General features: G+C 38.2%; 1 protein-coding gene across 1 annotated transcript; it reads left to right on the top strand.

The window, feature by feature from the left end:
- Positions 1-2,850: 2,850 nt before the first annotated feature.
- SLC10A2 (solute carrier family 10 member 2) lies at positions 2,851-11,223 on the top strand. Its single transcript, XM_071455191.1, has 6 exons — positions 2,851-3,272; positions 6,342-6,460; positions 7,594-7,682; positions 9,820-9,995; positions 10,565-10,722; positions 10,994-11,223. Exons 1-6 carry the CDS (start codon positions 2,851-2,853, stop codon positions 11,116-11,118), a joined length of 1,089 nt encoding a protein of 362 aa, XP_071311292.1. The 3' UTR covers positions 11,119-11,223.
- Positions 11,224-13,674: the final 2,451 nt, after the last annotated feature.

Genomic DNA, 13,674 nt, shown 5'->3' with positions numbered 1-13,674 from the left:
TTCACTGCACTGCTCCTTCCTTCTGTGAATGTCAATGGCAAATGCTTAAAATCACCCTGACTAACACGTGCAACATGTCCAGGCAAAAGATGCCAGCTAGGTTCACAGAGCAGTACATAGTCCATCTTACCAGTTTAGCAGCATAACTTGAGTGGAAAACAGGCAGTGAAACAGAAGGCATACAGCTAAGTATCTCTGAAAACCACCTCTGAATTGCTGCTTTCCTTAAGGATGTCTCCCACTAGCCTGCATTTAATCCATGCAAATGGATTAAATCCCAGAAGCACATTTTAAAAAGCAAAACAGACTTAGAGGAATGTTTGAAATCCAGCACTCCTGAGAGACCCACCTGCCTACTCAATAATACCCTACCTCCTGCAACATGCCAAGTTTTTTAACTGTGCCTGTAAATATTTCAATGTCTTGGATAAGGTTTTAGTTCCCTAACACAGGAGGACTGCTTGATACAGAAATTCCCACCTGTGCCAAATTGTGGCAATGTCAGCCTAATAATAAGTTGAATTCAGAAGGGCTCTCTTCTGTTTCCAGACAGCATTTTTGTGATCTAAATGCTAGCTGCTGAAATAATGACTCGCTATCATCCCTTTTAAAATAGAGGGGAAAAAACAAGGGCAAAGCTAGCAGTTAAATACAGGTTAATTTTACACTACTTGCTGCTCCACAAAGCCACACTGATGAGTAGCTGATGTGCTGTTTGTCCTTAGCTAAACACAAAACCTGAGCATGAAAATCTCCCCCTACACACTGTTCCCAGAAATCAATGTCCAAAATGACAGCTGCAGAGGCTGGAGACCCAAACCAGGGACATTTCATCTGTGCTGTTTCTGGGGATACAGCATCAAGCACCCCTGCAGGGCCCAGTCAAAGGTCTGCAAGGAGACAGAGGAGGTAAAAGCAAACCCCTGCATGAGGCTCTGCTGAGAAACAGCCACTCTAAGCCTCACCTCCTCTCCCAAACTACTCACTCTGGGTTTCCATAGCATACCAGACATTTACAGGACTAGGAAAGCTGCCCCTAGCCCCAAGGTTTGCTGGAGATTAAAGACACGTGTAAAAAAATGTTAGTTTCAACAAGAAACAAGTTCAAGTGCAAATCAGAACTCTGATAGAGTTTTTATAGAAAATATTAATACAGCATTATTAATATGGCTTTAAAAAACCTTACTAGCCCTTTAAAATATTTGGATTGAAAAGTAAAATCTCCTAAAACATTCCGTTTGAAAGCTACCATAAAAAGGAGAATAAGTTTTTCTGCCAAACTCAGATCTTGTGGCTTTCTTTTCCTTTCATCTGCTCCTTATTACCTTACTTGTTGTTCTGTTAGACATATCCTACTCACACAGATGTGGCACTAATCACAGGGTAGGAGTTGCCAGCTGCCTGGGAGGATAAAGCTACTCTGACATTATCCCATCAGGCACCCAGCAGTGACTTAGGAGATACAGCCATTTAGCTGACCCCTCTGTAAAGAAACAGGTGCCATCTGAGCATGCTGGGAAATCCTTTCTAAGGCAGTCAGCTCCCCCTACACAATTCAAGGTTTTAAGTTCAAAAAAAAACCAAGTCCTATCATTCCTATCATTTCACACATTGATGTTTGGCACAAAGTGCTGAGACTTCCAGTGAGAGTCTTGCTTGCTGAAAATAATTATGGCTTAGCATGTTACTCTAGTAAAAAATATTTCTGTGTTGAAAAATAAAGATTATTGGGGGCATCAATTGCACTTTACATGTCAGACTCCATTTTAGTCTAAGATCCACACTTGAAGATACTTCTGCCACAAAGCTTGAGCACAGGTAAAGAAAATTATTAAGATTCTTCCTCTGAAAACCATCCAAATTTACAGATTTTCATGGAAGCCTAAGGGGTAAATCTTTAAAAGCTTTTCAAAATTTGAGACTGCTTTTAAGCCATAGGAATGACAGAGCACAAGCCATACCAAAGCCAGGCACAATAAACCTGTGTCCTAACTTTTGTGCTGTACCTGGTAAGAAAAGGTGACCTGCACTGTCATCCCTGGTGTGGATGCTGAGTGAGTTGTGGCAGGAAAGGGGATGTGGTCAGCTTGCTGGGTGCCATGGCTCCAGAGTCGTGTGCCAGCCTCACTGCCCTGCTCTCTGCTCCCCACACTTGACTCAGAGAATATATCTCCTTCCTCCTCCGCCCTTGCCACCCCACTCTCCTCCTCTCACTGTACATTACTTCCATTTCAAGCTGGATCAAAGTGTGACTGCACCTGCTGCACCTGGCAGAAGGTGTCAGGAGGACCCTGAATCTCCATGCTGCCAGAAACAATGATTCCGTGTCATTCAAATGAGCCTGTGGGTTGTGCTGAATGTTGCATCTGTTAACAAGAGTTGCAGATTCAAATCATACCTCAGGACATCTGCTCAGGGTTTCTTGTGTCTTGGTTACTCACCACACAGACCCCTGCACTGCCATCAACATTGCATGCATGAGCAGGTCTCCCAAAGACATGCAAGAAACTCTAAGAATGAAGTCTAAACTTTCTCTTCCTCTTGTGATTCTCATTTTATGGGCTTAGCAGCACAAGCCTCCTTTAAACCTTTAAATATTAACACAGCTATTCTCTTCATGTGGGATCTCTCATTATCATATGAATAAATGATTAATGGTCACTGTACCAAAGAAGTGCAACTTTTATAACTATATGAATCAGCACTGAGCCAAACCCTTCAAGAGTAGTAAGAGTTTTCTGGCATTTATTGCACTTTATTGCTTCCTGGATCATTTAAAAGAAGTCACTGACAAACAACTGTAGGCTTGAAAGTTTACTGCGGATACAGTGAGCAGTTCTGTATTTCAAAATGCAGACAAACTTTCTTTCCCAGCAATTTAATGCTGGTCTTTTGGCAGAAAACTCCACGGCCTGTCCAGCAAATGCTACTATTTGCGATGGCACCTCTTGTGTATTGCCAGAAGATAATTTTAATCAAACTTTGAGCATAATTTTAAGTACTGTTCTGACAATCATGCTGGCTTTGGTGATGTTCTCCATGGGCTGCAATGTGGAAATCAAGAATTTCTTGGGCCACATAAAAAGACCCTGGGGTATATTTGTGGGTTTCCTTTGCCAGTTTGGAATTATGCCTCTCACAGCCTTCTTGCTCTCTTTGGCCTTTGACGTCCTTCCTATTCAAGCTGTCGTGGTGATGATCATGGGATGCTGTCCAGGGGGCACAGCCTCGAATGTCATCGCCTACTGGGTGGATGGAGACATGGACCTAAGGTAAGAGCAGCTGTTCTCTAAGTACTTCATGTGGCTCTTTACATTGTAAATTTTACATTGAAAAGGACTGTCTGATCTGTCTGATGTTTTTCTTAGCTTCCTAGCACATGCATGGTGTTTTCTCCTTGTAAAGATGGTTAGTTACTGTAATTGCAGTAAATATAAGCAGAATAGCAAATATCCTTGGTTCATTGGGAATTCATGAGGAAGATAACACAAGAGAATTGTGTGCATTAAAAAATATCTTTATTGTTAAAATTCAGATCCTGGAGCAAATATCATCTATGAAGACAAAATAATATATATTATGAAAACTTTGCCCAAGTTAAAATTACTTTTCTTTCTCCCAAGATTTTGAGTAGTAAAAATATTTTTAAAAACATAGGATTTTGGGACTAGAATCCTCTGTACAAAATAGCAGCTATGCAACTTTTCTTGGAAAAGAGCTCCTGTGGAAAAATATTTTCCCTCCTTTTGTGTTCTATACAATAAAAAGACAGGTATTTATTTTCTCAATGAATACTAGTTCTAATGAATACTTGTGATAATTCTTTCTGCTCCTGGAACCTTATGCAAAGTCTTCAAACTGAGGGAATATTTTACAGGCTAGAAAGCACTGCTTAAGGCAGGCCTGCATATTGGGAGCAATGAAAACCCTCCTTTGTGGCAGTGTAATGGTCTCAATGACAAAGTGCTATCAACTCAGAAACAGATGTGTAAGGCACCTGACATGGCCTAGGACATCAAACACACAGGAGAAGTGAACCCTACTCTTAATGCAAATTCCATGGGGGGTTCATCAACTCTAAGAGCCTCTAAAAACAAGTTGTCTTTTTATTTTTACATCCTGATTACTTTGGTCTAAAATAAAGAGGATCATTTCTCTCGTTCCTACGTACATAAATAAATTGGAGCATTCATCCAATTTATCATATTCCAGTCTTAACTAGAAACGGAAGAAAATAGTAGAAGTAATAAAGATGTGAAGCTAGAGTAAAAAGTCTAATAATGTTAATATTTGTAGCTTTAGTACAATATTTTTTCCATCCTTTGAAAATATTGAACTTTTCTGTCACATACAGGTATTAATTTAAAAAACAGCTTTCAAATTATAAATTAGGTTAGCTCTGCTAATCCTTGACTTCCCCATTGTAGATGAAAAATCTATGATATTAAGAACTTTAAGACTCTTAATTTCAACTAATACAGGTCTAAGAAATCACAGATGAGAAGATATTGAGTACAAGGCTGAAATTTTGTTCTAATCTCTCCCTGAAAGAATAAACTGAGCTAAACTATGCTTGGTCAGCTCTGTGTGTTCAGAGTTGCTCCAATGAAATCAGTGTTAAAAATCCAGAGTTATAATGCTATAAACATGAACAGGATTTCTATCCCATGATGATGACAAAGGGTGAAGTTAATTGAAAATGCCTTTAAAAGGTTATTCTTCAGGTAAAGACCTCTACCTTAGGTCAAAGACTTTTGGTCAGTACATTTGCCACAAAGATGCAGGGACCACAGGATACAGGAGGTACAGCAGATTGTCAAGGCAGGCATCTTCTCTTCTCAACAGAAGAATAACATTAGAAGTTGTATGGATGGTTTCTGGAGCCACCACAGAATTATAGCCACCACACCATTATAGAAACCTGCCCATCATATCAGACATTGTTTTGGTTCTAAGTGTAATATTTTATGCTTATACATTACAACCTATGTCTATACTTCTGCTTCAAAACCTCTGTGCAAATGGACCACAAGTTGGAGAAGGAATTAGTTTTATAATTAGCATTATAATCATAGTCAGGTGAAGTATGATGTTTCATATCTTTCTTAGTAAATCAAATCCAGCTGATATCCTCTAATGCTTCCCCATAGAGATATCTTTTGATATTTCACAATAACAACTGCTTCTGTGGAAACAGGGACTGGGGTTAGAGGATAGCCAGACTTTGGAGAAGGAGGTACATTCAGAGACAGTATAAAGATATAGGAAATACAGAGGTAGAAAACATGAGGGGCTTTTTTTTCCATCTGGGACTTCATCAAACCTTAATTGTAGCCTGTAACTCTTTTTCTCAGTAGGAGACTTCTATAGGAACTCTTTTGCCAGAGGCTCCTGCAAATTCCTATTCAGTGACTCTAAAGCAGAGAGTGACTAGAACCAAAATGAATGCAGATATTCCTGTGGTTTCTGCATAAATTTTTCTAGATTTCTCTGCATCTGCTCAGCTTGTGGCCAGGATCAGTAATCCCTTTTCTGAGGACAAGCGACAATAAAGAGAAATCTGAAGTGAGGCTCAGAAGAAAGCTTCCAAAATCTCTTAACTAGAACCTTCTCTCACTATTTTTATACCAAAAAATGAGATTTGCATGCATAATTTTATCCACTGTATTCCAATTCCTACTCCTTAAAACAAGGAGTTTCCTCCTTATTTTAGATGTCTTGCCTTTTCCTATTTCTTCACTCCTGTAGCAGAATGCATCTTTTTGTACAACAGAAAGCAGAAATATCTTTGTGAAATGCAGAAACAATCCTTATGCTAAGCCTCACTGAGCAATTCTTAGCACCTACTTTTTGGCCTAGAGCAAAACAAGCCAGAAAAGGGAATTTTATTTTATCACATATCATAGGCAATTAAATGGATTTCTGTGCTATTGACTTCAGAGTGAAATTTTAACATCCTAGAACTGCTGGTATAATGAAAACTCCATTTGATGTCCATCTCTGCCCCTGTTCCCTGCTTACTGTCCTCTCTGAAACCAGACAGAAAGGCAGCATGGAGACATATTTGCCAACAGACCTTTCTGCTGGCCACCTGTCTGACTGCCTCCTTTGTACCAAAAGTTATGGTTCTGTGGCTGCAGAACACCTTGATTTTTCATGGGTTTTTTTTTTTTCAGCAGAAGCCATTCCTTTCATTTAGCTTTTCTCTAACCTGATAAATTGTCTGTAGCCAGCAACATTTCTTGCACAACCTTTCACAAGGTGTGAAATGGTAATAAGAAAATGAGAAAGACTATGGGCTAGCATGAGATGAACTGTCACTGTAACCAATTTCTTTGCAGCATCAGCATGACAACTTGCTCCACGCTGGTTGCAATGGGAATGATGCCACTTTGTCTCTTTATTTACACCAAAATGTGGACTGATGCTGATGCAATTGTACTCCCCTATAACAGCATTGGTGAGTCCAGTGAAACAGCACTTTCTCTTCTCTCTATCCTCCATTTAGGGCAACCTATACCATCATCCTGCAGTCAGGAAGAAATCACCTAAGATTTTAAAAAATATTTCTCTTTCTACTTTTTAATAACCTCCATGGGCATTAGGACCCCCCATGAAAAATCACTTCATATCATCCACAGCTCTGCCAAAGAAAGACTTGAAGCCATTATAAATATTGTACAGATAATTATGACAAGATTGTGCTTGTTTTTCTTTCTGAATTGCTTTGAGACCTACATGGTAGTGGGATAAGAATATAGAATAATTCAGATAGGAATAGCTGCTTCTTCTGGATGAAAGTGTTTATAACAGCTTTAAGACACAATCCTGCTAAGTGCTAAATGCTGAGGCCATAATCTGGCAAAATACTTAAGCACACGTGGATAATTAAGCAAGTGATTAAAGCTGCTGAGTCTCTTTGAAAAGCTGCAATCTACACTGCCAGGAGTGGCTTCATTTGACTTCCTGTCAAAAATCTCATTCAGCTACAAAGAGAAAATAGTTAAAGTATTTAGAAATACATGCTCCAGTGCTTTGCAGAGCTGTGGCCCTAGTGCTTATCAAGTGCAGTTCCATGTTGTGCTAATCTTAAAAGCCAGCAGAATCACTTTCACATTCTTCAACTTCACTTCCCATTGTCCTTGGGGAAAAACAAAAATCCAATACGTTGCTTGTGCTTTCAAAATAAATACTGGAGGGGGAAGGCCAGAACAAAAGAAGCTCTAAACTGGTTGCTGATACGGTACAGTAGCGAAACACCTGCAGACAAAATGAACATTTAATATAGCTGCTCACATCACAGGATAGTGATGATTAGCACACTCAGATTTCTGTCTGCTTTTCTGATGCAGGTGAATGAGCATGTAGCTCAGCAGAATGGCAATTACTTCAACAGGCTGCCAAAGATAATAGAGTCTATAGAAAAGCAAATAGGCAGGTGTGGGTAGAGTGTGCATGAGTGCTCCAGGGTGTGCACACCAGAAACATCCCCTGAAAGGCTGCTCCAGGCCCACAGTCACTCATCATGGTGCCTGTCCTGTGGTGAGCTCTTGCACCATGCAGAGTCTTGACTTCTCTTTTCTTTTTTTACAGGACTTTCTCTGGTAGCTCTTGTAGTTCCTGTTTCAGTGGGAGTATTTGTCAACCACAAGTGGCCTAGTAAAGCGAAAATCATACTTAAGGTAGGATATATAAGGCTGAAGTATGAGCAATTATGGACAAATTATGGAATCAGTGGGACCACTGAAGCAGTACATTGCTATTCATAGTATTAGTACTTGACTTCATAAGACCTGGAAAGTTTTCAGCAGAAAATAAATGAGGTGCTGTGGAAATGTATTGCTTTTCCCCTGCACAAACATGCATGAGTTGCATGCATTATTAGCAACCATCATTATCTAAAGAACCTACTTTTGTCTTTGGCTGCAACTATGTTAGTAATTGAGTTCAGTATATAATGTAAACTGAAATTGGAAGGAATATCATTCAGGTGAACAGAAAGCAGTTTTTTCTCTGCAAAACAATAAAAAATAAAATAATTCTGGATCAAAATGCCTTTCTCTTTTTAAGAGAGTTTTCTAATTTTTTTGTGAGCCATTTTTCGAGTGTGAAGCCAATTTTTATTAAAAAATAATAAACATAAAATACTCCAACTCTTATATAAACCTTAGAGACTATTCACGAAATACAGGATGCCATCTTTGCAAGATGGTTTCAGTTACATCAAAAATATGGGAATTTTGGCAAAAAACTGTTCTCATCAAAATAATAATAATAATTCAGCCACATCTAGGGTGACAGCAAATTAATTATTCTGTACATTTGGTTTAGGTTTAAAGAGATTTTCATATGTGCTGAGAATTTTTGGCCTTTGCTAATCAGTCTTAGTTATTATATATTATCTAAATATCTATTATATATTATCTAAATATATTATCTAAATTTTCTTAAAGAAAACTAGTCTGGTCATATGTTTTTCTACCTATATTTGTTATCACTTCTTTGCTATTGGCTCAGACAGCATAGAGCACAAGTAAGGTCTTTTTAAGTCAATTCATTTTCATTAAACTGCTAGCTTATCACATTGGATTTTGAAATGCATTCACATCTTACTATTTCTATTTAATCAGTTGAGGGGAAAGCATGGACTTGTACTCGCATGCGAAGAAACTCTACATCATCTCTCAGCAAAACCCCATTTCATTCCTTCTTACTGAGTGGGTGAGCAGCCCACAGCCTTGAGAGTTTTCTTTGTGTAGGACAATGAAGCACCAAGTGAAGATTGAGCCATAGCTGTCAGATTAAGGCCTATATAGTGAGAAATTCAGACAAGAGAACAAAGACAGTGTACCAGGTGAAAGAAGAGCTTGTCATGGCCAGACCATGTTTCTTCTTCCAAAGTGCATGTGGTTAATAGCTCAGCCAAACAAAAGCACTTGTTCACTCAGTGCTCTTAAAAATGCTTCAGCCAAAGACTGATGAAACCACTTCAATGGCAATACGCGTTTTAGCTGAGAAATAGATCCTCGTAAGCTTAGACTAAGAAGTGTGTCTCTGAGATCCCTGGCAACATAGCCTATAATGACAGACCTTCCACTTGGGTACTGAAAAGAGAGTGAGCTATAACTTTTTTAGGCAAGCAGTGGTAAAGGTCTCAATACATTCAGTCTCAAGAAATAAGATCAACTACAGTGCTTAGGTCTATGTAAAAGGGCTATACAAACTCATAACCAGTTTTCAAGCATGAATTTTTAGCCTCATTAAAGATTTACCCCTGCACTTGGCAAATAATTTCCTAGCACTAGCTCACTAGCAATCTAGTGTCTAATTAGCACACACCGTACTAAGCCTCAGAGTGATTCACCAAGGCGGGGAGGAAAATGCAGTATTCTACTTACTAGTCTGTCACTTTCTCAACAACTCTGGGGAAATTTTTTTAATGTGTGCACCATTCCTCACTCATATCAAACCTGTGAAATTACTTTTAATCTCCAGCCCTAAGTATGATTATAGTCAAGGCTTCAAAAGACTAGTTTTACAGATATCTGCTATAGAAACATATTACAGCTGTGTCTTGATCTAGAGCTGTAGTCACTCCTTGAAGTACATCATACATCTCCTGTTTGTTAAAATGGCAACTATCTCATCTCTCTGCCTGCTTTGAATTGCTGTATACACTAGGTTTTGTGTTTAACATGACATTTCAGTGACTCATGTTTGACACCTTGATTTTTGCCATTAAATTTCCTTGAGGTGTCATTTGTGCGGTACTGTGTGATTCTGTGATTCTGACTCAGTCCCTCTTATTTTGCTTCACAGGTAGGTTCCATTGTGGGGGCAGTGCTCATTGTGCTCATTGCTGTGGTTGGGGGAATACTCTACAAAGGCTCCTGGATTATCCCACCAAAATTATGGATCATTGGCACCATATTTCCAGCAGCTGGATATACTCTAGGATTCTTTCTGGCTCGTCTAGCTGGTCTGTCCTGGAACAGGTAATGCATAGTCTTTTTTCAACTGTGTAAAAAGATTTTATTCAGGGATTAATCAATGCTGAGAATGCTCTATAAACATTAGTTAGGTTACAGAGTCACTCATTCACTGTCTGCTTTTTGTGATACTAAGTGCAGACAAAACTTTTCTCGTGCACATTTATTTACAGATTCTGACTATAACATTCCCTCCAACCCTTCATATGTGTTCCCTTTGTGTGCCAATGTCTTGCACTTCAAGCAAGTGAAACAGACCTGACTTGTAAGTGGTTTGGAACTGCAGTAAAACCTCTGATGTAGATGCAGCAGTCTACAATTTAGAACACCATTGCAAGAGAGAGAGTCAGTGAGTGCCACATATGTGCCTTGAAGGTGGTTCACAGTCTTCTACAGCTGCTGAACTACCAATAATTGGTGGTACTGGCCATAGGTGGAGTGTTTTGCTAACTATGTCAGCCGAAGGAAACAATTTTCTTAGTTATCCTTTACATTTTTTTGCCTATCCAGATTAGTAAAAAGCATTGGATCCACTAGATGCTATTTCCCAACTGTCTTTGTATTATTCCCTTTAGGTGTCGTACAGTGTCTCTGGAAACAGGCATGCAAAACACTCAGCTATGTTCCACTATAGTACAGCTCTCATTCACTCCTGAACAACTTGAACTGATGTTTACTTTCCCACTCATCTACAGCATTTTCCAGCTGTTGTTTGCACTACTAATTTTAGGAGGTAAAGTATAGTAATTTTATATTATAGCACTATAATTATCATTATTATTACCAGTTTAACTTTTCATGTATATTGAGAAAACAAGAAGGGATAAAAATAATCAAATGGATTTCAAAATCAAATCATAGCTTTAAAAAGACTTTCTGGATGTTTTGAAATGCTTTAGCAATATAAAGAAAGAAATGTTGCATGAATATATATTACTACAGCATCTTTTTCAGGTATTTTTTATAATTCTTTTATTTAATACTGTCCATATATTGATCCTCAGGCTACCGTCTTTACAGAAGATACCATGTCAAAACAAAGACAGATGTTGAGAAAACAGCGCAAAAAGAGGATTTAAAATCAGAAGCTAAAATAAATGGAGGATTTGTGTCAGATGAGATGAAATAGACAATTACGTCTGCTTCCACCAGCTGTGAAAATAAAGAATATATGGTTTATTTAAAACTTTTTTTTCACATGCTGATTTTTCATGGTAATATTAAACAAAAGAAGAAGTTCTGCTGACATTGTACAACAAGACTTTAAAATTATTTACTTAAGAAAGATCTATCTTGATTTTTAACATGGTTTTTGCCACAGTCGTAGAATGTGGTTTTCAGGCTAATTTCCCAAATTATGGATTATTTTACATTTTATTATTATGGATTATTTAACAAAAAGAAGAATAAAGATGGGCTATTGCTAAAAAGAAGCAGATATCTGCAATACCCACTCCAGCCCATGATCCTGCAAATCCATCTACTAGTCTCAACCCCACATAAAACAAAAAGAAATCTTGTGAAAGTGTCTGAGCAGGAACAAGAGTTGATATGGAAGATCTGGTAAGGCTGAATATGAATCAAGCATGAAATTGGACCAAGCCAATAAAAGAAATAAAAGTTTCATTGAGGTCAGTCTGGGCAGACTAAAGCACTGTATTAATTGCTTGAAGCATTAATTTATTCTAAAGCTATAATTTTAGCAAGTGCAAGGCACCTTATGACTCCATTATTTTTCCCAAAGTAATAGAAAGTAATAGAATGTAGCAGTCTTACATCTTCGGTCTGGGTCTTTTAGGTGCTGGAAACAGGAACAGAGAGGCAAAGGTGAGGCCTTAAGGCTCGAGCAATTTTAGTGACAGCAGTGACAGCTGCATACAAAGGAGCAAGCAGAGGTTCTGGAAGTGTAAGAAATTATCAGCTTTTGTTCCATTTGAAAATGGAACAAAAAATATCCCTGATTCATCCAGGACTGCTTCCACCAACCTTAATATGAGACAGTAGTGCTTGGAAAGAGTTAAATATATTTGTTATTTTATGAGCTAAATAAATTTGAACCTGCCAGATGTCTATGATATGTAGATGTTGGTATAGTTGACAATTTTAAGATTTTATTTATATCAACCACAAATAGAAATAATTGGATATACCCATATATTATATATTGTTTGTTTCTGAAAATTCAAGAGTTCATGTGGAAATCTCTCCTAATTTTGTGGAGAAAATAAGTACAATTCTAAGAGAAACAGTGCAGTAAACTCCATGCAGCTGTAATTTTTTAAGGAAACATTCAGTAACATTGGTCCTGTAGCTGTTACGTAAAGAAAATATCCAGAGAACTTCAGATAAATGAGTGAGAGGTTGGCTGACCAAAAAATTCAAGAGTGAACCAACTATCAGCACATGGAAACAATACACCTTTCTGTCATATTCAAGTGGACCTTCCAAGGTATGGTGAATTAATGTGGCAGGTTTTTTACAAACACAACTGAAATTGTGGAATTTAAGTTCCCAACATGCAGCTTTCCACTGCTGCAGAAACATGCCCAGTACTAAACAAAGAATAAATTATTGTTGTCTACCATATGTTAGGGAAAGGGTCTCAAAATGTTCCTGAGTTCTGTGAAGTTTGAAGCTGCTTTACTTTTGGCAGGGAGATCAGAATGATCATAACTTCCAAGAAGGAGTTCAACGCTGAGTAGGTGTTAGTACACAACAAGGTATTCTGTGTTTTATAGAACAAAGATTAAACAAAACAATGTGGCAAAGACTGTTATGGAGAAATCATAAATTGTGAAATAACACATTCATCAAGAAAAGGATAAGCTGTTATTTGTAACATCTGTACTAAAATGGTTATTGTCTCGCTCCTGCACCCATCAAAAAATGGACAGTGGAACTTAGTTAGGATCATGTCTTTCTTAAACACAAAGCTGCTACTCTTCCCCCATGCTTGCTGAACTTCAATGTTTCTGTGTATGTTTCAAGCAGATCTTGAAAATGTATTGAAGAATAATAGTTTGTCCTGCTTATACTCTGTGTGTGTGTCTGTGTGTCTGTGTGTGTATTTAACACAACTGTATAAACATTGAACTAAATAAAGTGAGAAACTGTTTATAATTTTGCCCACTGGAGTAATTTAAGGTGAAAAGAGTTGAGACCAAAACCAAACATGCAGACAGAATTTATAGCTTTGAGATGTAACAAAAACATCTCATGTTATGGGTGAAATGGATATGTTTAATAATCCTAGAACCATAGAATGGTTTGGGTTGGAGGGGACCTGGAAATGTCTTGTAGTCCAACCTTCCTGCAATGAGCAGGGACACCTTCAACTAGATCCGATTGCTCAGAGCTCCATCCTTCCTGATCTTGAATGTTTTCTTCTAAACCTCCAGCTGTAGAAGTGAAGTCTGGACAACACCAGTATCAGATCACTTGTGGAGTTGGGGTGGGCTATCTCACAGTAGTGTAGGAAACCATTGGGGAAGATTTGTCCTCTCTCCAGAGGTGTCCAAAAAGATGTTTGGGTATCTATAGACCTATAAATGCAGGGATATGGGCTGTTCATTTGCAGGGGTCTGGTGGCCTCCAACCTTGCAGTTATCGTCAAAATACTGATATTGTCAAAAGGAAAATCCTGGACTGCTGAGATCAGCTTGTTTAACCTGCTCAGCGTCAACTC

The sequence above is a fragment of the Agelaius tricolor genome, unplaced genomic scaffold (genome assembly GCF_023055355.1).
Source record: "Agelaius tricolor isolate 1412-34295 unplaced genomic scaffold, bAgeTri1.0.p SCAF_45, whole genome shotgun sequence".
In the NCBI taxonomy this organism is placed as follows: domain Eukaryota; kingdom Metazoa; phylum Chordata; class Aves; order Passeriformes; family Icteridae; genus Agelaius; species Agelaius tricolor.
The sequence above is the reverse complement of the archived record's forward strand: the minus strand, read 5'-3'. Positions and strand labels throughout refer to the sequence as shown.